Genomic DNA, 23,678 nt, shown 5'->3' on the forward strand with positions numbered 1-23,678 from the left:
ACAAAAACCTTTCATTTACCAATGCACCACTGCCTGCTCTCACTACTGCTGTCTACTAATTGTGTCAACTATTGAGCAAGTGGCAGTAAAATATATGAGGACAAACTCCATCCCAAGCATGAAGGCCCGGCACGATCCACTAAAAATCAAGAAATATGATAATGATTTGCCAGTCTTTCCAAATACTTTTGCAGGATTTAATGCTGTGTTTGAGACCCTGGAAAGAATAATACACTTTGGGATTAAAACATCAATATTGATAAGAGAGGGATAATGGACTGGAACATCAATAAAACTCAAGGTCAAGGGCAATCAAAAACTTCTGCCTCTGTGGCTATGACCGCACTCTGCAAATATTGTTATAAAATAAATAATACTCTCGCCTGCCAAGATGCTGAAACTCCCTCCCACAAATTAGATGAAAGGCCATGGGAAGGAACTATGTTTAAGTATGGTGCTCTATTGATATGATATGCCATTAGTTTATTCAAGGGTGATATTGTGTTGCGGGATGCTAAGACATGCAAGAACTCTATCCTAAATGTAAATAAACAGGCATTACAACACAAAGATTTTTTTTTACACAGATGACCTAAGAGGCACGCTTGGAACAGAAGACAGGGAGTTTTCTGGCTATGGCAATATTAGTTAATTTAAAAGACCATGTTGATTGTAATGTTCACAACTTAAGGCGGGTGTTGCTGCTGCTTTGTGCACTGTGTTGCATTAACAATGTGTCATGCCTTTCTGTCAAGTTACACAGTGGAAGCAGATTCTTGTTGCACCAGATACCTGAAGAGATGGGATCTAGTTAACCTGGATCCCAAGGTCCCTGATGGACAGGGAGATTGCAAGTTGCCTTTAGATTCAGAGAGAAGATACGCTGCCTGTCCATTTCTGAGAGGCACAAGTACAGTGGGGCTTCTGATTTGAAGGGGCTTGCATAAGAAACACTTGGAGTAGACACAGTCAGAAAGAGTTTGAGACAGAGCTGAGGACTGTGGTGAGAGATATTGAGGTCACTTTGTTGCAGAGACTTGCTTTGTACTTGTAGACGACACAACGCATTCATAATTTTATCCTGGCCGTAAAAGAGAGCACCTATAGGTTTTAGAGGTGAGGAGCATGATGTCCCACCATGTCAGGCTGGCGAAGAATTGGGCTCCTATGGTTTAAGGTTCTGATAACTAGGCAGTGGGTAATGAACACTGCAGACAAAGATTACATTTCTATAGTGTAGTTAGGTATTGACTACTGAGCTGAGTAGTTTTTTCCAGAGATAGCAGAGGTGATAGTGTATTTCAAGATCATAGGAAAGAGGTGATGTGGGTGGGAGGAGACGTGTCAAAGGTCCAGTCACAGGACTGCCCCTTGCATTTAAGACTGACTGCTTCTTCGCATCTACTCCTTGAAGATCTCCATGCACGAACCGATGGAGGTCTCACCTATATTAATAATGTAGAAAATATATATGTTAAAGAAGTTAGATAAGACCCTAGGGGCTCTACATGTGAATGGGAGGTTCAAAGTTTAATGGATCCAGTTTGACTATTTGTTGTCGGTTGCTCAGGAAGTGGTGCAGCCTCTTGCATGTGGGGCCTTTTCTGCTAATGGTACTGTCCAGCACTTCAATTATGTTTTTTTATAAGCCAATTTTTATTGACACATGAAAAAAGAACATAAAACAGGATTAATCAGAATGATGTATACAGACAGAAAATAGGAGGACAAATTCCGGTAAGGCAGAGATGACTTGTGTGCCCCCCATTCGCCTGAGAAGCTTGGTCTCCACTGTCTCTTTTAGAATATAGAAAATGAAAATTAACCGTACCCAAAAAGAAAGGAAGACAAAACCCTCCCCCCACCTAGGACACTCTCCGGGGCAACAGTATTAAGGATTACCGCCAAGTCGAAAGAGTGTAAAAAAGCAGTCTTGGGGCTGAGGAAAAGAAGATGCGGAGGGTCAAGTCTGCAGTCAGATAGATGGGGGGCTAGGTGGGCAGAAGGGCATATGGTCTCGCCAGGGGAATAAATGAAGGGCCGAGGATGCATGTACAGAATCACCTAATACAGGCCTACTGGGAATCCTCTTCTAACTGTGGCAGGAGGTCGCAAATGATCAAGTCCCAGTAATCTGCTATGGGGAATTTTTGAATATCCCAAAATTCTTTTCTCTGTATCACATGAAAGCCCCCCGAGCCCCAAGGACCCTCACCCAAGGGAATTTTCATTTCATCCGCGTGGTAGCCCGTCAGTCACGGGGCCACCCACTGGAGCTGGGCAGTCAAGTAGTGATGCCTGAAATTTGGGGCACCATACCTCCCCAGCAGGGGGCAATTCAGTGTGAGCAAAGCCACTCTTTGCCTTCTAGAATACTAGATCAGATCTAAAAGCATGGAACCGAGACACTGCAGGTTAGGCCTAGGGGTTGCAACCGGGAGAGGCCTAAGGGTTGTCACCGGGAGATTGACAAAGTGGTATAACAACCTGGGGAGCATCACCATTTTGGACATGGCTACTCGGCCTGCCATCGAGAGAGGAAGGGTGGTCCAGAAAGATATCTTAGAATGCAACGAGCGCATCACTCTGTCAAGAACATCCGTCCCATGGTATATTTGGGATCTACTGATATTTAAAGGTTTGCGGGACCCATGTCAGGCACCCCAAACCAACTAAGATCAGTCGCTTAGGGAGGTGCTCTGAAAGAGATAACAACAGGGAATTTGCAAAAGCATTGAAATTATTACATCAAGCTGCGGTTCCACTAGTCGTTACAAGAAGTCCCTCACAAGTCAAATGCAAAAGCATTGAAACCCTTTCATGAAGCTGCAGTTCCACTAGTCGTTACTAGGTGTCCCTCATGAGGCAAATGCAAAAGCATTTGACTTGCGGGACACCTAGCAACGACTAGTTGAACTGCACCTCTTTGTAGAATTATTTTGATATTGGGTACTATAATATTCACTGCCCACTGCTAATCTCGTTCCATAATGCTTTGCAGGGCCTTTGGTTGGGATTTTTGCCTAAAACTGTGCTTGGGGTGTGAATACCGCTGAAGGGACCACCACTGAATCTTTCAGCATGATATGCTCTTTGTGTTCAAGGAATCAGCTTGGTCCTCCCCCTAGGTTAGGGGGGACCCCAGAATCATCACCTCTCTCATTGCCCAATATTTTTCATTTTTAACGTTCACTTTTGTGAATTGGTTATATGCTTTTTAACCATTAAAGTTGCTTTATCAAAGCATTTGTGGGTGCAGTTCAGTAGCTCGCTACGTGGAGGAGCAGAGTTTTTGCCTGAATTCCGCAAATCTTCGCAAACTCTGCTAGGGGAGCGGAGCTCATTGCCCAGGCCTACTTTTAAGGCCTTCCATAAAGGCTTTAATTACTGGATATTTGAATAGGGATAAATGTGCTTCTGTGCTCCAATGTAGAACGGGAGTCACGGATCTCCACTAGTATATGATCAAGGAGATCGGGCGTGGGGTCGGCAGAGGAGGCAGGAGATGTGGAGGTCTGTAGAGTTGCAGTGAAGCCCTCCATGATCTCCTCAATGGACGTGTGGCACATTGCTTTGGCATTCGTCAGCTTGGTCTGGCTCATTGTAGATGGCAAATCACAGAATTCGAGTATAAACAGCCCCCCTTCACCTACGGTTGTCCCGAGGGCAGCTATTAGGCCCGACAGGCACCTCTGCAGAGAGTCTGGCACAAGCAGCCTCAGGATCCAGGTCCACACTTCATCGTTCGAGGCAACATCCGGATTGGCAGGGACAACCGCCGGAAAGGACCAGGCCTATGGTCCTCTCTGGCCTCTTGTTAGGTCACTCTATTATTGGGGCCAACACTCCAGCCCCATCTCCACCAAAGGAGGTGGCATCCTCCAGTCACGCCCCCCCAGGATGTGGCTGTGAGACCACCCTTGACAGGGCCGTCACACGCAGCCTCGGGTCACGCTGCCACACTCCCTCATCTGGGGTCCCAGTCTGTGTCAGTGAGGGGTCATCAGGTCTGAGGTTCCAGTCTGGGTCAGTGAGGAGCTGTCGGTAGGGACCAAGGCAGGATCTGCAGTCCGCTCTGGCCCCACCAGCAGCCGCCAAATGTCTCAAGGCTGATGGTCAGGCTCCTTCGGAGCCCCAGGGGTTCTCCCAGGTGGAGACCTCACTACAACTCTCGTCGCCACTTCTGGCTGACCACCAGCAGCACAACTTGGCAGCAGGGGTCCCCCACCGCGCGACTTCCAGGGCCACAGCCATAATAGCCAAGAAGGGAGTGAGGACCTACTGCCACCACACCACTGTCTAGTGCCCGGTGCAAGGCCACTTACCGCCACATGGCTCGGACCCTGGTTTCGGGTTCACAGGCAATTCGGCCACCCCCATGGGTTCCAGCCACCAGTCCGGTATAGCGTGGGCAGGAAAGGAGCAGGCTGTGGGGCACTAGATCCTAACAGTGCTCAGGAGGCCAGGGGCTGCTGCCGCCCTGCAGCCGCAGCCTTCTCCTTTGCCCAGCCAGTGGTAGGTCTTATCCAGCAGGTCTCTTTGACTGTAGCCCGCAATGTCAGCCGGATGTCTCGGGTCCATCCAGGCCCCAGGCAAGGGCCCGGTCTAGCAGCAGGTCATTTTTCCCCCAGGCAGCGGTGGAGCTCTCCTAAGCTCTCCTGAGGTGCTGCCGCCATCTTGTACGCCTCATCACGCCCCTATTATTATGGTTATGGAGTTTGACATTTGCAGTGGCAGAATCCTGCTGAACTGGTTCAGCCATTTCTGCTCTGTTTGTTGGCTTGGTGTTTTTTTATCTCCTAATTGCAATAATTGTGCTTTTGGCAGACACCTGTATGCGTCCAGGTCTGGTGTGCGTGCAGCTGCACAGACCAGTGTTTTAGGAAGTAGGTGTGAAACATATATTTCTTCCACCTGTTTTGAAAACATAACATGAAATTCTACATTTTATGTTTTTCTGGCAGCTTCTGCTGCAAATGAGATTTCCTGAAATATAAAATAAAATGTGGCATTTAATTTGAAACTTTAGAAGCCAAGCTGCAACCTTGGCATTGATAGCATTTTCTGATCAGATAACCTTGGCTTGCAAGTGAAGTGGTGAAGTTAGATTTCAGGTTCTCAAATGCCCTCCAGCCTTTATGAGATATAAAATATGTTCTGACTTAGCTCAGCTGTAATGCATTCTAGTGACATATACACTGCTGTCTAGAATCACACTCACTTTATACTTTGTGTTGATTGCACTCTAACTTTCAGTGAATTTTAGGAATTATATTTTTAACATAAGTTAAGGTCATAGCACCTAACCTAACTGTGAAGTCATTTTAGCCTTTGTTTTTTTCAGTGAAAGTGTATATGTATATCCTCTACTTCAATTTGCATTCACCAGCCAGCTGCCTGAATACCGGGGGTGCTCATAAAGACTCTTGTGTCCGAGCATATACTCATTGCAAAATCCTGTCTACTGACAATAGAAAAAGAAAAAGAACGGCACTCTGGGAGTTTAATCATCATCCATATCCATTCAGCAGTTTAACAGAACGTCAATGTGTTTCGGCTGCCATAGCCTTGTTCAGGAAGTTGGCGTCAACAGGTTTGACATTCTGTTAAACCGCTGAATAGGTATGGATGGTACTTAAATTGGTCTACATCACCTGAAGTGCCATTCTTGTTCTTCCTTTTGCCATTGTTAGAGGACAGGACATGGGTATGCTGGGTAAACAGATGTGTAAAGAGGATGCTATACTTAAATGTTAATATTTTTAAATTAAGGAACTGTTTAGCGACTAAGAAAATGGATTTGCCGAGTAAACAGATGTGTAAAGGGGATGCAGTACTTATGCATGTGTCTTTCTAACTAGTTTTAGCCCCTTTACAGTGCTAACATATAATATAATTTTTAAAGGGGCTAAAACTAATTAGAGAGAAATGTGCATAAGTACTGCATCCCCTTGCACATCAGTTTACTCAGTAAACCCATTTTCTTAGTCGCTTAACAGTTCCATAATTTTAAACTAGTAACATTTTAGTTATTATATACAACATATATGTGTGTGCGTGTGTGTGTGTGTGTATGTCCCTCTCCAACTAGTTTTCATTTCAAGCCTTCATTAACATCTCAAAGCTCATTTACTTCAGCCTGTTCTTCAGGAAAGGCTTTAAATTCAACAGCTTCTATTTCAACACTATGGCATTCAGAAGTGCCAAGCTTTTGTCTTGAATGAAAAATGTTAGCGCTCTAGTTGTTCATTAGAACTCTTTGGGGGTGCTGCAGTTGATCACTAGGGATTTAAGAGAAAGAATGCTGCTGGTGTTGAAAGTACATGTTTTGCTCTTCGTTTCAGAATAGTCTATTTAAATGGATGAGGAAGATATTTGAAAAGTCATAGAAAATGTGTCCTCATTTTAGCTTTCTCGAGCACTAACCATAATTTCTATGACAAAAGAACCATCCATATCGATTCAGCAGTTCAACAGAATGTCAATATGTTTCAGCTTAATTTGTATATTTTGTACAATAATTTTGTAAATTTTTAAAGGAAATGCTTTATGTTTTGCAGCTTCGATTCCAGCAAGATGGCTTCTGGCGTGCCACCATTTTGGCATGGATACAGAATGTTAGCATTCAACTTGTTCAGCAGAAAACAGTGGGAAGCTGTGGTGGTACACCGGGGAATAAACTGACAGGTTGCTGTTGTTGGAAGTGCATGTTTTGCTTAGAATGTCAGAAATAATCTTACATGGCCTCAGAAGATAGAGTGAATCTATAGGAAATGTGCTCTCGTTTTAGCTTCTGGAGCACCTGCCAAAACCTTCATGAGAGAAAACCGATTTCTCTCAAACATCACGTGACACGGGGCCACGCCCACCCTCGTAGCCACGCCCACTCCAGGAAGCTTTATAGCGCTGTGCTTGCTAGAAGCCGGTGTTGACCAGCTAGGACCCTGAGGCGGAAGCCGGGGTGTCTAGTCTGCTACTAAAACGCTGCTGTATTTTAAAACTTGCTCATTTGCACATCAGAATTTCATTTTAAAACTCGATCTTTTGTTGACTGTTAAAACGCTCTAAACAGCGCCTGAAAAGGGAAGTCCTTTGTCTCTTTCAGCGCCGCTGCATCACGTGACACGGGGCCACGCCCACCCTCGTAGCCACGCCCACTCCTCTCATCTCCTTTTACTATGCACAGGACCCGACAGCGCAGCGGTCGAGCGCAGCGGGCACACCTTCAGCACGCCGAAGACACGCCAAAGACTAGCCCGTCTGTGCCCGTCCGTGTCAGGACGGGGCACGAGGGCGAGGCTCTCTCTCCAACTGCACCCTCCCGATTGGTAAGAACGTCCTCCGCTTTGAGAGTGCTGCGCCCTACCCCTAAACCAAACTGCTCTCTGTCCAACCTTCACATAGTCGGAACCCATGTTTGCTCCGAGTGTAAACTATCCACTGACGTCCGGAAACCCTACTCTGACCCACCTAGGAGACGCAGGAAATGTAAAATCCCACGTAATAATGTACAGCCAACATACGTATTTTACAGTACAAACTGCAGATCATTGCCCAAGCACAAGCATGAAATTTTTAATCTCCTCACTGAAGAATGTCCTAGTGCCATCTTCCTAACCGAGACATGGTTACATGACAGTGCTGGCCCAGACGTTGCTATTGCCCTCCCTGACAATTACGCCATTGCCAGACTCGATAGGGAAAAACAGGTTGGGGGCGGGATAGCCATCATTTGTAACAGAGACTACAAATGTACTTTGGAACCTGTTCTAATTCCAGATTGTGAAGCGGGTCTTTTTAAAATTACCTTGAACCCCAATTTCACTATGTCAGGCCTTCTGATATATCGTCCACCAGGTAACCCCTCTCAATGGGTATCAAACTTCGCAAATCTTATTACCCCCTACTATATGTCATCTAGCAATTTCTCTCTGCTAGGTGATCTTAATCTACACCTGGAAGATCCCACCATCCCCTCATGCTATAATTTTCTGGAAGATCTAGCTGCACTGAATTTATCTATTATCAACTCCAGCCCCACTCATACAGCTGGCCACTTGTTGGACCCCATAATAACTAACATCAGTGAACTCACGTACATCGCCACCGTACCTTCTGGCTGGTCCGACCATCACCTTATCAGCTTTAGCTTCTCTTTTCCACCCTCCCCTAGAGCGAAACAAAATACTACTGCCACTAATCGAAGGAATTGGAAGTCAGTCGACATAGACGCCTTAAATGAGGCACTCAAACTAAACCCTCCTAGCCCAAACTCCAACATGGACCACGTAGCAATTGAGACACAAAATTGGCTTACAAATGCCGCTAATAGCTGTCTGCCTTCTACTCAAATCAAAGGGAGTAGACATCGTCCCCCGGCTCCATGGTTTAACGACAGCCTTAAAACCGAAAAGTCTAGATGCAAAGTATTAGAACGTAAATGGCGTAAAAAGTACGACCCTTATGCCAAAAAATGCTATCATGAAGCCAGAAACCACTATCACGCGGCATGTACAAAGGCAAGAGCGGCCTTCGTCTCAAAAGCAATCACCGAAGCAACTAACATGCCCAAAACTCTTTTTGCTAAAGTTAAGGAATTAGCGGGCGCACATACTACAGCAGCTGCACCCCCCTTAAGCGCTCAACAATGTCAGGCATTAGCTTGCTTCTTTACTGAGAAAATCGACAAAATTATCTCAGACATCAATACTAAAATATCTAATGATGATCCTCCCCCTCCGTCTAACCCCAGCCTACCTCAACCCACTACTGTTGACAAAAACCTGCTGGAAGCCTGGCCGAATCTCTCATTAGAGAATCTCAAAGGAATCCTAAAAACTGTCAAATCCGGTTCCCCTAGGGACCCCATCCCTATTAAAATCATAAAAAAATTGGATGACCAGTCCCTGAATATCATTGCCAACCTCTTAAACTTGTCCCTCGACCTCGCCACTGTCCCGGCCTTATGGAAGCACGCCATGGTGACACCCCTCTTGAAAAAGCCTAATGCTAACCCAGAAATACTGGCCAACTATAGGCCTATATCTCTGCTTCCTGCTTTTTCTAAGTGCCTCGAGAGACACGTACACTCCACGCTAGCCACTTTTGCAGAAGAAAACCTCCTACTCCACCCTTCGCAATCTGGTTTCAGGGCTGGTTTCTCGACGGAGACCGCCCTGTTAGGTGTCACTGAAAATATCCGACAACGTTTTGACCAAGGCCAAACGGTAGCACTTGTGCTGTTGGATCTAAGCGCGGCGTTCGATACCATCTCCCACGAAACGCTCCTTAGAGAACTACACACAAATGGCATAAGAGGAAAGGCTCTGGAATGGATCAAATCCTTTCTGGCAAACAGAACCTTTCAGATCGCATCAGAACAGGCCGTATCAGACACCTCACCCGCAGCTCATGGAGTGCCACAGGGGTCCATTCTGAGCCCTCTGTTTTTTAATATCTATCTCAAACCATTGGTAGAACTTGTTGAGAAGCTAGGGCTCACACTCATGAACTACGCTGACGACACCCAAATCATTTTTTCCTTGTCTAATTCTTGTCCCCACTCCCCGTCACTACTCAAGGAAGGATTACTAAAAATACTGAACTGGATGACAGCAAACCAGTTAAAACTGAACGGGGACAAGACGGAAATTCTGATTTTGGGAAAAGACAAAGATCTCTGGAACCCCGCGCATTGGCCAGAACAGATGGGTATTCTTCCTACCCCGGTGTCCCATGCTCGAAATCTGGGTTTTGTACTAGACAACGCCTTATCCATGGATAAGCAGGCCAGCAAAGTTACTGGAGTGTGTCTCACCATAACCAGATGGTTGAGAAAAATCCTATGGATGTTGCCTATGTCAACTCAGAAGACCGTAGTCAATGCCCTTATCACATCAAGGCTTGACTACGGCAACATCCTATATTTAGGCGCAAATAAATCTGTCATTGGACGACTACAAGTGGCGCAAAACGCTGCGGTCAGACTCCTGTGTAAGATTCCTAGGAACGCTGGTGTCTCGAACCATCGCCGAGACCTTCACTGGCTCAGGATTGAGAACAGAGTTCGCTTCAAGGCCTTGAACTACATGTTCAAAATAAAAACAGGAGGAGCCCCAAAATACCTCCAATCCCTTGCTTGCCTTTACACACCTAAGAGAAACCTCCGGTCCCAGACAGCAGCATGGTTCTGTATACCAAGGTTCAAACGTGTAAGATCAGGGGGCAGATCTTTTGCCTATCTTGGACCCTCCCTGTGGAACACGCTTCCTCCAAGCATTCGGAAGGAAGATAACTACCATAGCTTCAGAAAGCTTGTAAAGACCTGGTTGTACGAACAATAATCCCTCATTAGTTCCCTCCGTTTCTGTCTTTTCGCTTCTAGCTGTGTCTAGGCGCCGGGAAACCCTTCTTGGGTAGCTGTTGCGCCCTACAAATTGACAAAATAAATAAAAATAAAATCATATCCCAGCAGGGGTGGAGAGCGGTTTCAAACTTTTCACATGGTAACATCACTAGGGAACTCACTGAAATGTCTTTTTTTTAAGTTCAAAAAAAGGTTTAACTCACTGGAATTTCTAAACAGAGTATAATACCACCAATAAATGGCTATTATTGTGGCTATAATCTGTGATTAGCATTTATGTGCTCCTTTTTGTGACCCTCAAAACCTGGCATCACTACAATGCCACTGTATTTTGGCGGGTCGATAATTCTGTCCTCGATATTCTGGCATACAGCTATGAAAAGGAACTTGATGTAGTGGGAAATGCGGATAGAACCATCGTATTGGTGAATAAGATGCTGGACTTTTGATGGTTTATACAAAAAATGGTGCTTTACCACTGGGACAACAGATGTAACCATGAAAAGCTAAGGTTATGGCGGAAACAGGTATACAACTTGTGCTTCACATAATGGAGGCAATGGGTACCGCAGTGTAAGGGACTGCAATTTAGAGGCAACGTGGACACTGGCATGGCAATGATACTGTGTATACTGAAACAATAAACTAGCAAAACAATTGTATGTACTGACTTAAATATTTGCTTTGCTGCAGCATCAGTAACCTAATGTATAACTGCTTTCTAAACCTTATGCATTGTAGGGTCCGTAATAAATAATCTGTACAAATGCCTGCCCACCAAGCAACACGCCTTGCCGTTGCCCAAGCTCCCCCATGGCACAATGAGCAGCCCCTGGCGCTAATATGCAGTCTTTAGTTTATCAATAGGAAGGAAGAGGAATGGCTGTCCTATCGGTTCCCCGAAACAAGGTACAGTTTATCAAAAGGAGATAGGACACTTGTAACCACTTTTTCCAAGAGATTTGAAAAAGCCCTCATAAACGCTGCGTATCTCGAGAAGCGGTATATTTTGTTCTCCGCCCCACGCAAGCGTTATGGCAACAGTCATTGGGCTTATTCAGTCAGTGTCTTGCCAGCCTCACCCTGCTAATATGCAGTCCTCTGACACAAGTTACTTGGGCTCATTTGAGCACTGATGCCCAAGTGGCAGGCTGGCACACTAACCAGCAGCGTGCCATATTTGAAAAGCACCCTTGTCCGGCTAAGACACTGAGCACAGGGACAGCGAAGCCAACAAACCCGGGTCTGTGATTTTATATTGAGAGTATTTTACGGTTTCCATGTGATTTTTGGAGCAGTTAGTCCATATTGTTCTCCTATGGTGCAGGCATTTGACTCCTGGGCTCACTGTGTGTTGTATTGGGCATCCAGTTTTCCTCGTGGGCTGGGCACACACCATTGTCTGCTATGGGGAAATCTTGCAATGACCGATAATGTTTTGAAATACCTCTTCCTTTCCCGAACTCCTTATAAAACCTCTGGGCTTTTGGACTGCACAGATGGAAATCTGTGTTGTAAAATGAACGCTGGCAGCCTTTTCCCCAAGATGCCTGGAGAGGAAAGCCCCCCTCGACACTGATGGAAATGGTTGGAACCATGGGCTTCCCTGCTTCACTCAATGGTGCAGGGGTGAAACCATTTTCCGGAGAGCTTATCTTCTTCTGCTTGACAATGCTGGAGTGGAGCTGGAATGCCATGAATTTTCTAGATGAAAAGGAAAGGCTCGCTCACGCCGAAAAGTGCGGAAATATTCTAACCTTAAACTGACAGGATTCACTCTTCCTTGTCCAGGAAACAATCAATTACAAGAACCGAAAACCGAAGGGTGGAACGTGCTGGCTTGACGTGGATCCTTCTGTAAATGGATCATCAGCCCTCTGCCCGGGGTCACGTGCCAGCCTCTTCCATCTCCCTACAGGGGGTGTCCTGCAGCTTCTCAACTCGCTGCTCTGAGGCAGAGTAGGGGCAGTGGCTGGAGAATGAGGGAGCAAGCAGGCCTCAGCAGAGAAGACGTTTATTAAAGCTTTGTATCTTCAAGAAAGATCTGTTCATTCAATGTGGATATTTCCGAGGGTGCCCTACATATTTATTCGCACCTTTCCAATTTCTCTTTTCTCACACTCAGTGCTTAATTTGTAAAAAAAACAAAAAATGCCTGGGCTTTCGTCAGGAGGCCACTGCAACTCGCATCACATATCACCCCTGACATTCTGCCAGTGATAGTAACAACACAACTACTAACCATCACACTTCTACAAGCGTGACAATTCGGACTCTTTCAGGTGTCCCCCAAAGCTATACGAATGGCTTGGGCACCAGATAATAGTCATTTTTATGTAATTTGAATTAATAGTTAACTGTTGTGATCATCTCTAAATTAGCCAGACAGCGCCTCCTTGTGGCAGACTGTCACAAGCACCAGTGTTGACAATTAAGTGTCGGTGCCTAGCACCGAAAACCACCAGCTCAAATTAAGCACTGCTCACAGGTTACCAGCTAGTAGTTTTACATCGGCTGCAACCGCTTTGTTAAGATGACTGATCTTGGCGCAAGTTCCCTCCATCAATCCGCTCGGTCATAGGGTCTTATTTGGAAGTGGGTAGCAACAGCCATCCACCACAAAATAGAAGGTGTTGAGTTCTCCCACCTCCACATTAGTCACTTCATTTAGAATCGCAGGAAAACAATGTATTAATGGCAGGGTGGTCCACTACTCCACGGGGGGCAACACTCTTTCCAGTCCTAGCACCAATACGGAATGGCTGTGTATTGTATTATGGTGTATTGTTGCATTGCATAGCGTTTACTGTCCCTGTGTGGGGCACTGAAGCCTTTAGCCGGAAGCACTTCGCTATATGGACAGCTAGCTATGCCATGTAGGCAGGGAATTAGCTTCGGGGGGGTGTTTGGGGTGCTACACCCCCCCACTAAATGTAGTTTCTGATGAATAGTTGGGTGCAGGTACTTTCAGTCGGGTATGGTGAGGTGTCTGTGAAATTTCACCTGGGATTCTAGATGCACACACTGACAAAAACATACCCACGCTCTCTCTCATCTCTGTTTTGAAAGCCCTAAATGTTTTTTGTATATTTAACAAAATATTGTGTTTCCCTCAGTTAGTACTCCTACCAATCGGCATTCCTCTCCCTTCCACTGCTTCTTCAGCACCTCTCACACGCCGTGCTTGTCCTATAATTTAACATTATATGCAGCATGATTGTCGGAAAATCACATCCCCCCAATCTTACTGACCAAGCTACGCCCCCACATGTAGGGTGTGTGCTTGGAAGTTGTTTTGTGATCCTATTTGGGGAGTGTTTCCATGTCGTGTGCGATGACCACAGAGGTGCGGTTATCATGTTATGAGACGCCGCGTGTAGCAGTGTGATGGATGATGAGGTGCGAGAGACAGATGCACAGTTTATTGTTTCTTGCACTCAGGCCGCTTTAAACAGCTCTGCAGCTCCCTTTATGATATTTCATATGATTATAGTCTGTTTAGCTGGTTACTGCACTGGAGGTTGCGCCCAATTGAGGATGGCTCATCCAATGTTATTCTCTCTGGAGGTCCGTTTGTTCGGGGCAGCCACTGAAGCCATGGTACTCTCAAAAAGAAAATCTTTTCAATATTCTTCATGTGCTAGGAGAAAACTCCCAGTTCAAGAGTGATTTTCATTATGTGTGTCCTGCAGATGGACGCTTGCTAAGTAAGGCTATCTTCAGAACAGGTATAAGTGATGGGTGTTCTGTCAGGTTTCCCTGCCACCTCAGAATGTCTGCAGTTGTATTTTCCCTGAAGGAGTTGCCACTTAAAATACAAGAGTCATTCAAGGGGAAAAGGTCCACCCCTGAGACTCAAATCTCTGTCACTGGTACGAAGCGCCTCACCTCAACAGCTGCTTGACAGATCAGCTGCCAAACAACAAGCAAGGTACTTGAACTTCTAGCACTCATTGCCATTCAAACTCTCAAGGCAAATGAGCTCTAAAGCCTTGAGTCAGACATGGCATGGTGGACAAGTATGTGGGAAAGGGAATCTCCTTCGTTTTGGATAAAACATCCACATTAACTTGTCAATACGTGTGGTATCTTTGAGAGTGAAGCTGGCAGTACTAGGCTCTCAAAGTCAATCCCATGCAGCCTCTACTGTGTTGACTTTTACCCATCCCGTCTCAATTGATCGAAATAAGACTTTATCTCCTTTTTTATGTGAAACTACAAAGGGCATGATTTAGATTCTGGCAGGGCCCCTGCCCCGCCAAACTTGTGGTTTTCCTACCTTGGTTAGAGGTGAGAGCATCACCATCAGCTGGCTGTCCTGTCTGACACCCTTCACCTGGCAGCCACTGCATCACAAGGTTACAGTAGTGGTAGCCCTGTTCTATGTTGGGTGGGACTAGGCCATGTATTCACCTGCCAGACCCACCAGTCACATAAAAAAAGAATGCAGAGTGGCCTGAAACAAAAGGGTAGACAGCAGTGCATTCACCGTTGCTGAAAGTGCATCTTTTGCAGAGGCAAATTCACTTTTAGCAAAGAGACAGATGATGATATTTAAATAAGGCGGGCGGTCCTGCACTGGAAGAGCAGAAGGTAGGACCTCCACCAACCAAAGCCTACATGATGTCCCAGTGCGTATCTGCCTCACCAGCCTGGTAGTCGCCAATACCGTTCACTGAGATCTTACCGGAATCCAAACTTGTCCATGGCGATTGCAAAGTGGCGCGGCTGCTCGTAGCAGTGATACAGGTTCCGGTCGTCCATGGGGATGAGGTCCACATCACTGAAGATGAAGCAGTCATAGTCCACTTCCTTCAGGGCCTCCAGAAAGCCAACGTTCAGCAACTTGGCCCGGTTAAAGCTGTCCTCGCCCAGCTGTGAAGGACAGACGACAACATGTCATTTCAGCTTCACGGTCAGGCAAGCAAAAAGAATTGGAGCAGGCAAGTTCAATCGCTGTTGAGTTGCTTAGGGCAAGCAGTGTGTTTCACAGTCATAGACAATGACATATAAGATTCTTCTTGAATTCAGAGTGAGGAGAACTGCAGACACATTTCTGATGGGATATAAATTAACTTCATAATTCAGCATAAGGTACACAAATGTGGGAGCAAGATTTGAAGGCGCTCCTTGCAGTTTACTGACCACGCTACTCACCAGTCAAGTGATGGGCTTGTTTTTACAACAGCATTTTTTCTATAAAGCATCTCAAACTTCAAATCTGCTGTTTCTAAGCTTTGTTACTTCTCACTGATTAATGGTATTCAATCAATCAAAAATCTTTATTTCAGCACTATCTCCATAGGCCATAAAAGCACAATAAAATTCAATACAATACATCATTATTTTTTAAAAAACATGTAAAACATTGAACTATGCCTCTAGAGCTTGATGATAAGATAACAATGAAATATCGAAATTATTAAAGCATTATTTTCCTGATTCCTATTACACTGTAGATATATGAAGCAACATTCAAACACACAGCAGAAGATCCCAAAGGACACAAAGTTCATAGCATCTGTATGAGCATGAATATCGTGCAAGATAAAAATAGGGATAAAAAAAATTCCCTTATGTCCAGATGAAACTGACAAAGAAGCATAAAGTGCAAAGTGCTCTGCTTTGAGGTTCCATTACAAGGGCATGGAGCAAGCAATCTATTCCACTGGTTAATTTTGGGGAAGGAAACAAGTTGATGTACAATGCTCAACCACAATCTCGTTAAAACAAAACGGTGTTGCAAGTTTGACACCTGGGCCAGATAAGGTTGAAAGCCCTCTGGAGAAGTGTAGGTTATATATGCAACTATCGTTTGTTTCTCCTCGTCATCAAAGACTCTCTTTCTTTCCCTTAAATCAGACAGGAGAACCTTAACCTCCAATTTCCCATAAGACAGAATTCTACCTGGATCCTGAAACCCAGAAAAGTCAAACACCGACCTTGGATTGTCATTCATAAAAGATAGCCTTGGAATTTTAAAGGTTAGATCTAAAGCTTAACACCCCCGTATCATAGCCTGTGTAAATTCAGTCTCCGATTTGGCCCAAACTGAGCGCTGTAAGAAAATGGGCTTACAAGCTAACATATTTCCCAGGTGGCTCAGCCATATCTCCCTATGGATGATGGCGGATGCTGTCGAAGGGGGGATACACAGAAGGCGTTTGCCTCGACCTGTAAAGAGCCACTCGACACGAAGCCCCACACTACTCCTCCATAACTAGCGGCAGCTAAAGCTCTTGCTTTATAGATACTGAGCATGTCCTTAATGGGTCGGCTGCCTAGTTTACTGGAAAATCTCAACACACCCTCACACACTCTTTTTATCTTAAGCGAGGTATTCGGAACATGTTCAGCCCAGGAACCGAATACAGAGAAAAGAATACCCATGTAACAAAAGGACTTCACTTTAACTACAGGGGTAGCATCTAAGTAGACCTGTTTAACGTTCCTTGGGACTTACCCACAGATCATTGTAAATGTCTTAGATTTGTTAGTCTTTAGTTTCTTAGAGTCCATAAAACACGCAAAAGAATCCATCAGTCGCTGCAGCCCAACAGCAGTGATTGACAATAGGACCACGTTGTCTGCACAGGAACCGGACAACTGGCAACAGTTGGCTCGTCGGCCTGCAGGGTCCATGAACTATCGTCAAGCCAATTTAAAATGAGAGAATAAAAAGGGGGTCAGCACACACCCCTGTCTTGCACCCCAACTAATTCTAAAAGAGAGAGAACGTTCACCATTAGGACCATACCGTACTGGAGATGAAAAGACCTACAGCTTAAAAACAAGAGAAACTATATTCTCAGGAGCCCCATTAAAGCTCAGAGTACGCCAAAAAATTAAATGATCCCCTAATTCGAATGCACTGCTGAGACCAACAAAGCACAGAAAAAGAGATCCTGGCTTAGCTCTTGTGTAATTTCCTATTAAAAGGTCAAGGTTTAAGCATTGTTCCACCATCTCAAGACCTTTCCTGAATCCATACTGGACTTGAGAAGGATGGAACTGTTGGTTGCCCAGTCCTCTAGTTTCTGCAAAACAATCCTACTCAGGAGCATCACAGAAGAGTCCAAGAGGGAAATGGGATGATGGCACTGTGGATTGGCTCTGTTTCCTTTCTTATGGATAAGAATAATTATGGATCTGGTCCATGATGAAGGCACACAGCCCGATGCTGACTTGTTGAAAATGTGGCTAAGAATTGGTACCCAGAGTTCAACCATCACAAAAAAGGCATCAACTAGTACCCCATCAGATCCAGGTGCTTTCCCTTTGGCACAATTAACAATGCATCCCCGAGCTCCTCCAGCGTAAGGGCACACCAATCTAGAAGGAGAACTCCTCATAGAACTATTTAATGCCGGAGGAACTGACTTTGAACTGCAATATGCCAAAGAGTCAAAAATTCCTTTAAAAAAATGGTCTACCCATGTTTGTGACAGAATATGTAATGTCGAATCAGGACGGGTATCATGTTTCAAATAGGGAGCATTTACGGTGTTCCAAAACAAAAAGGTGTCCAGGTCTCAGCAGCCTCAACCAAATTGATCCAGGCCTTTAACCTAAGCACCTTCTTCCTAGCTGCTAGCGTCTCATTATATTGTTTCCTTAATAATTTAATGGTAGAGTAATTTCTTGGAACATGGTGTATGCAGAAATCAGGCCTTCATTGTCCACAACAGAGGCTAAACTGATGGCAAACTCAACTGCCTTTTTAATTAGCAACTTCATCAATATGCTCATTGGGTCAATTCTTGCCCATTTGCGACGTACTCCATTTGGTCTAACAATATGTAAGATCTTTGAGGGATTTACAGTGCAGTCAGCAAAAAAAACATGGTTATCACTATCAGGCTGTGGTCACTTACTACAGTGCGTTAGACTATGATCCTATGTTCAATTGTGGCACTGATAAACAAATGGTCAATAGCAGAATGTCTACCCTTCTCACAAAAGTATGGATCTGGAGTTTACCTTACCGCATATGGGATTCCAACAACAGAAGATCATATTTGTGGATCAATGTGTTTAAACGCTTCCATACTCACTGTGTTGAAAGTGTCCGGTACCCGCCCCAGACCAGTTAGTGAAACCACACAACCATCTCGGCGGATGGCTGCATTGTTGAATATTAATATCCCCCCCATACGATTGGACAAGCAGGCTTGAAATGTGATAAGAATACATTCAAGTCAGAGTCCAAAGCACGGACGACCTTGCAACGGGTGGAGTCAAACACATTATTGTAGTAATTAATTATGATCGTGTCACTCCTTCCCTTAAAAGCAAATCAGACAAACCGATAATATCAGTAGGGCGTGACCGATTTTCAAATATTGACGGGTAATTAGTCTGAAATCAACAACTGTAGCCCACCCCTTAGCACGTCTGCAAGGGATGGAATAGCTGCTGTGAACAATGAAAAGAAACCCTCAACATGAAGAGGTATCCCCAGCCGGGTTTCCTGAATATATATTATATGGGAAGTAAGAGTAATATGAAGCAGGCAGAGGTGCTTTAAAAATGAATAAATAAATAAACACTCTCAATGCTTTAAAAAGAAAGTTCCCTAATCTGAAATTATTCCATATAATGATGTCCCCCCTTCGTCAGCACTCAGGGCGTCCGGCTGTTGTACCACTAAATGCTACAATGTTTGCATTGTTCAGCATTCCGTCCATCATTTGTTCCTTTTGCTTTTGTGGTACTAGGTGGAAAGGGTATGCCCAGACGTGGATCCTGTGCTCACTGCGACACTAGATTAAAGCTAGCCTGGCTGATGAGGGGTGATGCCCAGAAACAGGTCCCAGGATGCTTGGCCAGGTCCTGTGAGGACCTGGCCAGGCAGTTTGGGCTGGACTGCTACCATGGGGATCAGGGTCAAGGCTGATATGCATATGGCTAGGGTTAGAATGGAATGGAACAGGGAGCAAACAAATGATGGATTTAGGTCCAGATTTCCGTATTGGGTGATTGTTTGATTTCGTTCAACATTCTGCCCATCAATTGTTCCTTTTGCATTTGTCACCCTCAGTGGGACGGTTATGCCCACACATGGGTCCCGTGCTCTCCATGCCTCTGTATTCAAGCTAGCCTGGCCAATGAGGGGTGAAACCCTGAACTGGTCACAGGATGCTCGTTTCCGGTCCAAGGAGGACCTGTCTTGGCACTTTGGGCCTGACTAAGACTGATTTGCATATGGCTGGGTCCAAACTGGGGTGGCGTGGTGGTGAGCAAAAGAACGACGGATTAAACCCAGATCTTTGTGGCTAGGGGTGAATGTTTGCATTGTTCACTATTCTGTTCATCATTTGTTACTTTTACAAAAATTTGAGCAGCAAAAAACAATAATTAAATATTACAAGCAGGTGAGTGCAATAATGGTGCATGCACAATGTAATATGGCACCAAGATGCAGACTCGGACCGGGCTAGTGTTCACAGTTCTACTGGGACTCAATGACACCTTAAAGACATAATCAGAATGCTCAACTGAGTAAATTAGCACAGTACCTGAGGGGGTCGTGGTGTGTAGAACAGTCACCGCTGTCGTAGCGCAGAGCCCAATCCAAGAACAAAGGCCAAGTGGAGTGGGTCTGCCCAGCCTCTTCCTGGCTCTGACCAGTATAAGACAGGCCCGGGCTTTGCCCAGGCCTGGCCTGTGCGCGTCTAGTGCTGTGTCTAGAGTGCATGGTCAGATTGGTAAGCATGGCACTCGGGCAATGGGCCGCTTTTCTGGATTGCATGGAGGCCGATTTGGGCTGTGTCTGTGCTGTTCAGATGATGCCAGCAGCCCAATGGGTTCCTGAGAGGCCTTACCTGAGGTAGATGTTCCTCTACTACCTCTTTTACCAATGAGGCAGAGGTGTCATTCCCAGTCTCTCGCTGGGCCAGCCCAATAATGTATGTAGATTGAGTAGGGGTGAGGGGCCTGTGCAAAAGTGGCCTCACTTACAATCAGGTGTGGTTCACAGGAAAAGTCTCCCCTTCTCTTCATGATACTTAATTGAGTGAAGCAGTGTTTGCGAAAAGGCACAATCCGTAAATGTGGGCTCCTTTTTTTTTAAGGTGCCCAATCCTACTTTGCATCCCAAGCCCACCTGGTAGAGTGCGCGCACTTTAAGCCCAACCTACCCTACTCCAATCTACTCTACCCCATCTCAATCTACCCCACATCACTCTATCCAGCTCCACTCTAATCTTCTTCACTCCGATCTACCCCACTCTAACCCATTCTACTACAATTCAATCTACCCCATTCCAATCTACCACACTAATCTACCCAACCCTCCACTCCAATCTACCCTGCCCCAGTCTACCTCAGTTCACCCCACTCCAATCTACTCCAATTCACCCACACCATTTTACCTCACTCCACTCTACACCAATAATAATAAAAAAATAATAATAAAGCGTTTTATAAAGCGCATGGCTGCACAACTGTGTATCCCCGCGCTAATTGCTGACAAAACTCCCTACGGCCCACCGGAACAGAGTACAGAAAAGTATTAATGGGGGAAGAGATGAGTTTTTAGTTTAGCTCTAAAAAGGGTTTCTGACGGCTCCATTCTCAGATGAACTGGGAGGGCATTCCAGTGTTTTGCTCCAAGGAATCGAAAGGAGCGGCCACCCAGTTTTGCTCTATAGATCCGGGGAAGTTTAAATTGTGACATACCCGAGGATCTGAGGTTTCTGGTAGGACGATGGATAGGAACAATAGTTACTTACCTGTAAACAGGTGGTTCTCCAGTATTGGTGTCTTTCATAGATTCACATGCCTGAATCATTCCCCGTCGTCGGAGTAGGAGTCTCACGGTATATAAAAAAGCAATAAAATGCCATAAAATATATAGCATATCACAGAAATACCAAACCAGGAAGTAAGTAGCCCCAGCTACAGTAGAAAAAACTTCCACCTTCGTGACTATCTAAGTCATTATGTGTTAGTCCAAATTGCAGCCAATCAGGCGACAGCACCCACCAGAATGTTCTCCCCAGAGGCTCAGGCTCTCAGATTTTCTCGCACAGGAGTGAAGTCCCATGCTATTCGAGAGAGTCTCTGGGGGAAGGCGGGCGGGTTGCATGTGAATCTATGAAAGACACCAATACTGGAGAACCACCTGTTTACAGGTAAGTAACTATTGTTCTTCTCCAGTATTAGGGGTGTCTTTCATAGATTCACATGCCTGAATCAGAATAGTAAGCAGTACTCACATTATAACGCTCGTAGACGTCAGAATATCACGTATGCATATAATTAAATATACCTATGTATATAGTAAAGGAGACATGCACAACAGTAATCACATGTTCTGAGCAAACGTCTAAAGAGCATAAATGAGGAGGTGGAAACAGAGGCTCACCTTATTTGAAAAGATTGCGAAGCACTGCTCTCCCAACCGAAGCATCTGCATCATCTGCCGAGTCCAGACAGTAGTGTCTAGTAAAGGTGTGCCTGCTAGACCACGTGGCAGCTCTGCAGATCTGTCGAAGTGGCACACCAGCAAAAAGGGCAGTGGAAGAGCTAACTGCCCTGGTTGAATGTGCTCTTGGCAAGGCTTGTAAGGGCCTACCAGCCTGTTGGTGACAAAGTCCAATCGTAGAGGAGACCCATCTAGCAACGGTCTGTTTTGAAACAGCACAACCCCGGCGTTGCCGGCCATAGGCCACGAACAGTTGGTCTGTCTTGCGGATGACCGAAGTTCTGGAGAGATAAAATCGAAGGCATCTTCTAATGTCTAAAGAATGCAGTGCTTTCTCAGCCGTAGACTGTGGGTTAGGAAAGAATGTTTTAAGGACAACGGGTTCATTAAGATGAAAGTCCAGTGGTACTTTAGGCATGTATGTGGGATTAGTGCGCAATACCACTGAGTCCGTGGTGAATTGAAGGAAAGGTGCCTTAGATGTAAACGCCTGAATATCGCTGACCCTCCTAGCAGATGTCAAAGCCAGGAGCAACGATACTTTCCATGTCAGAAATTTCAGGTCCACCTTATGAATCGGTTCAAAGGGGTGTCGCATGAGCTGGGATAGGACGATGTTCAGATGCCATGCCGGAGGAGGTCTTCGGACCGGCGGAAACATGCGAAATAAGCCCTTGAAAAATTGTTGGATGATCCGTACAGAGAACAGAGAGTTTGATCCATCTTGGCGAAACCTAGAGATGGCTGCTAGGAAGACCTTAAGAGTAGAGTGCGCCAAACCCAGTCTGGCTAGATGCAGAAAGAAAGGAAGGATTTGTTCTGGTGTTGCTTGAATGGGATGTAAGTCATTAGCTTGGCACCATGCACAAAACCGTTTCCACTTGAGTTTGTATGTTTTGATCGTGGATGGAGCCCTGGCTTTTGCAAGCACCTCCTGACAATCTTGTGGAATGTTTAGGTGTGCAAATTCCATGTGTTGAGGAGCCAAGCTGACAATTTCAGCGAGTTCGGGTCCGGATGGTATACCCTGCCTTGCTGGGTGGATAGAAGCTGCGGAATGCGTGGTAGTGGTATAGGGTTGCATTCCGAGAGAAGGAGTAGTTCGGGGAACCAGTATTGTCTGGGCCATCGAGGAGCAATTAGGATCAACCGGCATGGCTGTTTCTTCATTTTCCTGATAACTTTCGGGATCAGAGGTATCGGTGGAAAGGCGTACGCGAAGATTTGATTCCAGTTCAGCGAAAGGGCATCCCCGCACGAGTCCTTGTGGGGAACCCAGCTTGCAAAGAATGGGCATTTCCGGTTCTGGAAGGTTGCAAACAAGTCCAAGTCCGGATGCCCCCACATCTGAAAGATGCGACGTAGAGATGGGAGATGAAGTTCCCACTCGTGAGTGCAGCCCCCGGACCTGCTGAGAGAGTCCGCCAATACATTTGCGATCCCCGGAACGTGGACCGCTGACAGATGAATATCGTGAGTCAAGGCCCAACTCCATATTTCTTGTGCTTGTTGAGATAGTCGGACTGATCTGGTCCCGCCCTGTTTGTTTAGATAATACATGCAGGTGGTGTTGTCTGTCCGTATCAAGACTGTGGCACCTTGCAGAGTTGCTTGAAAGGACTTCAGGGCTAAAAATATGGCGTGTAACTCTAACCGGTTGATGTGCCATTTCATTTGGACCTGGTTCCACTTCCCGCTGACCGTCATGCCTTGGAGGTGTGCACCCCAGCCTGTCATTGATGCATCGGTCGTCACTATGAACCTGGGAACTTCCGTTAGCATGGAGCATCCCACTTGTAGGTTGGATCGGTGGGTCCACCATGCGATTGCTTGTCGCATGCGAGGTGTAATGTGGAGGATATCTTCGAAAGATCCTGTGGCTTG

At 45.6% G+C, this 23,678-nt stretch overlaps 1 protein-coding gene across 1 annotated transcript in view; it reads right to left on the reverse strand.

The window, feature by feature from the left end:
- The window catches only part of B4GALT2 (beta-1,4-galactosyltransferase 2), an 875,541-nt gene that overhangs the window by 101,240 nt on the left and 750,623 nt on the right, over positions 1 to 23,678 (reverse strand). Inside the window, exon 4 of the mRNA XM_086936139.1 lies at positions 15,054 to 15,241. Within this exon, the coding sequence (XP_086792265.1) occupies positions 15,054 to 15,241 (188 nt within the window). The remainder of the gene's footprint in view (positions 1 to 15,053; positions 15,242 to 23,678) is intronic.

Source organism: Lissotriton vulgaris, chromosome 1_1, assembly GCF_964263255.1.
Source record: "Lissotriton vulgaris chromosome 1_1, aLisVul1.2, whole genome shotgun sequence".
Classification (NCBI taxonomy): domain Eukaryota; kingdom Metazoa; phylum Chordata; class Amphibia; order Caudata; family Salamandridae; genus Lissotriton; species Lissotriton vulgaris.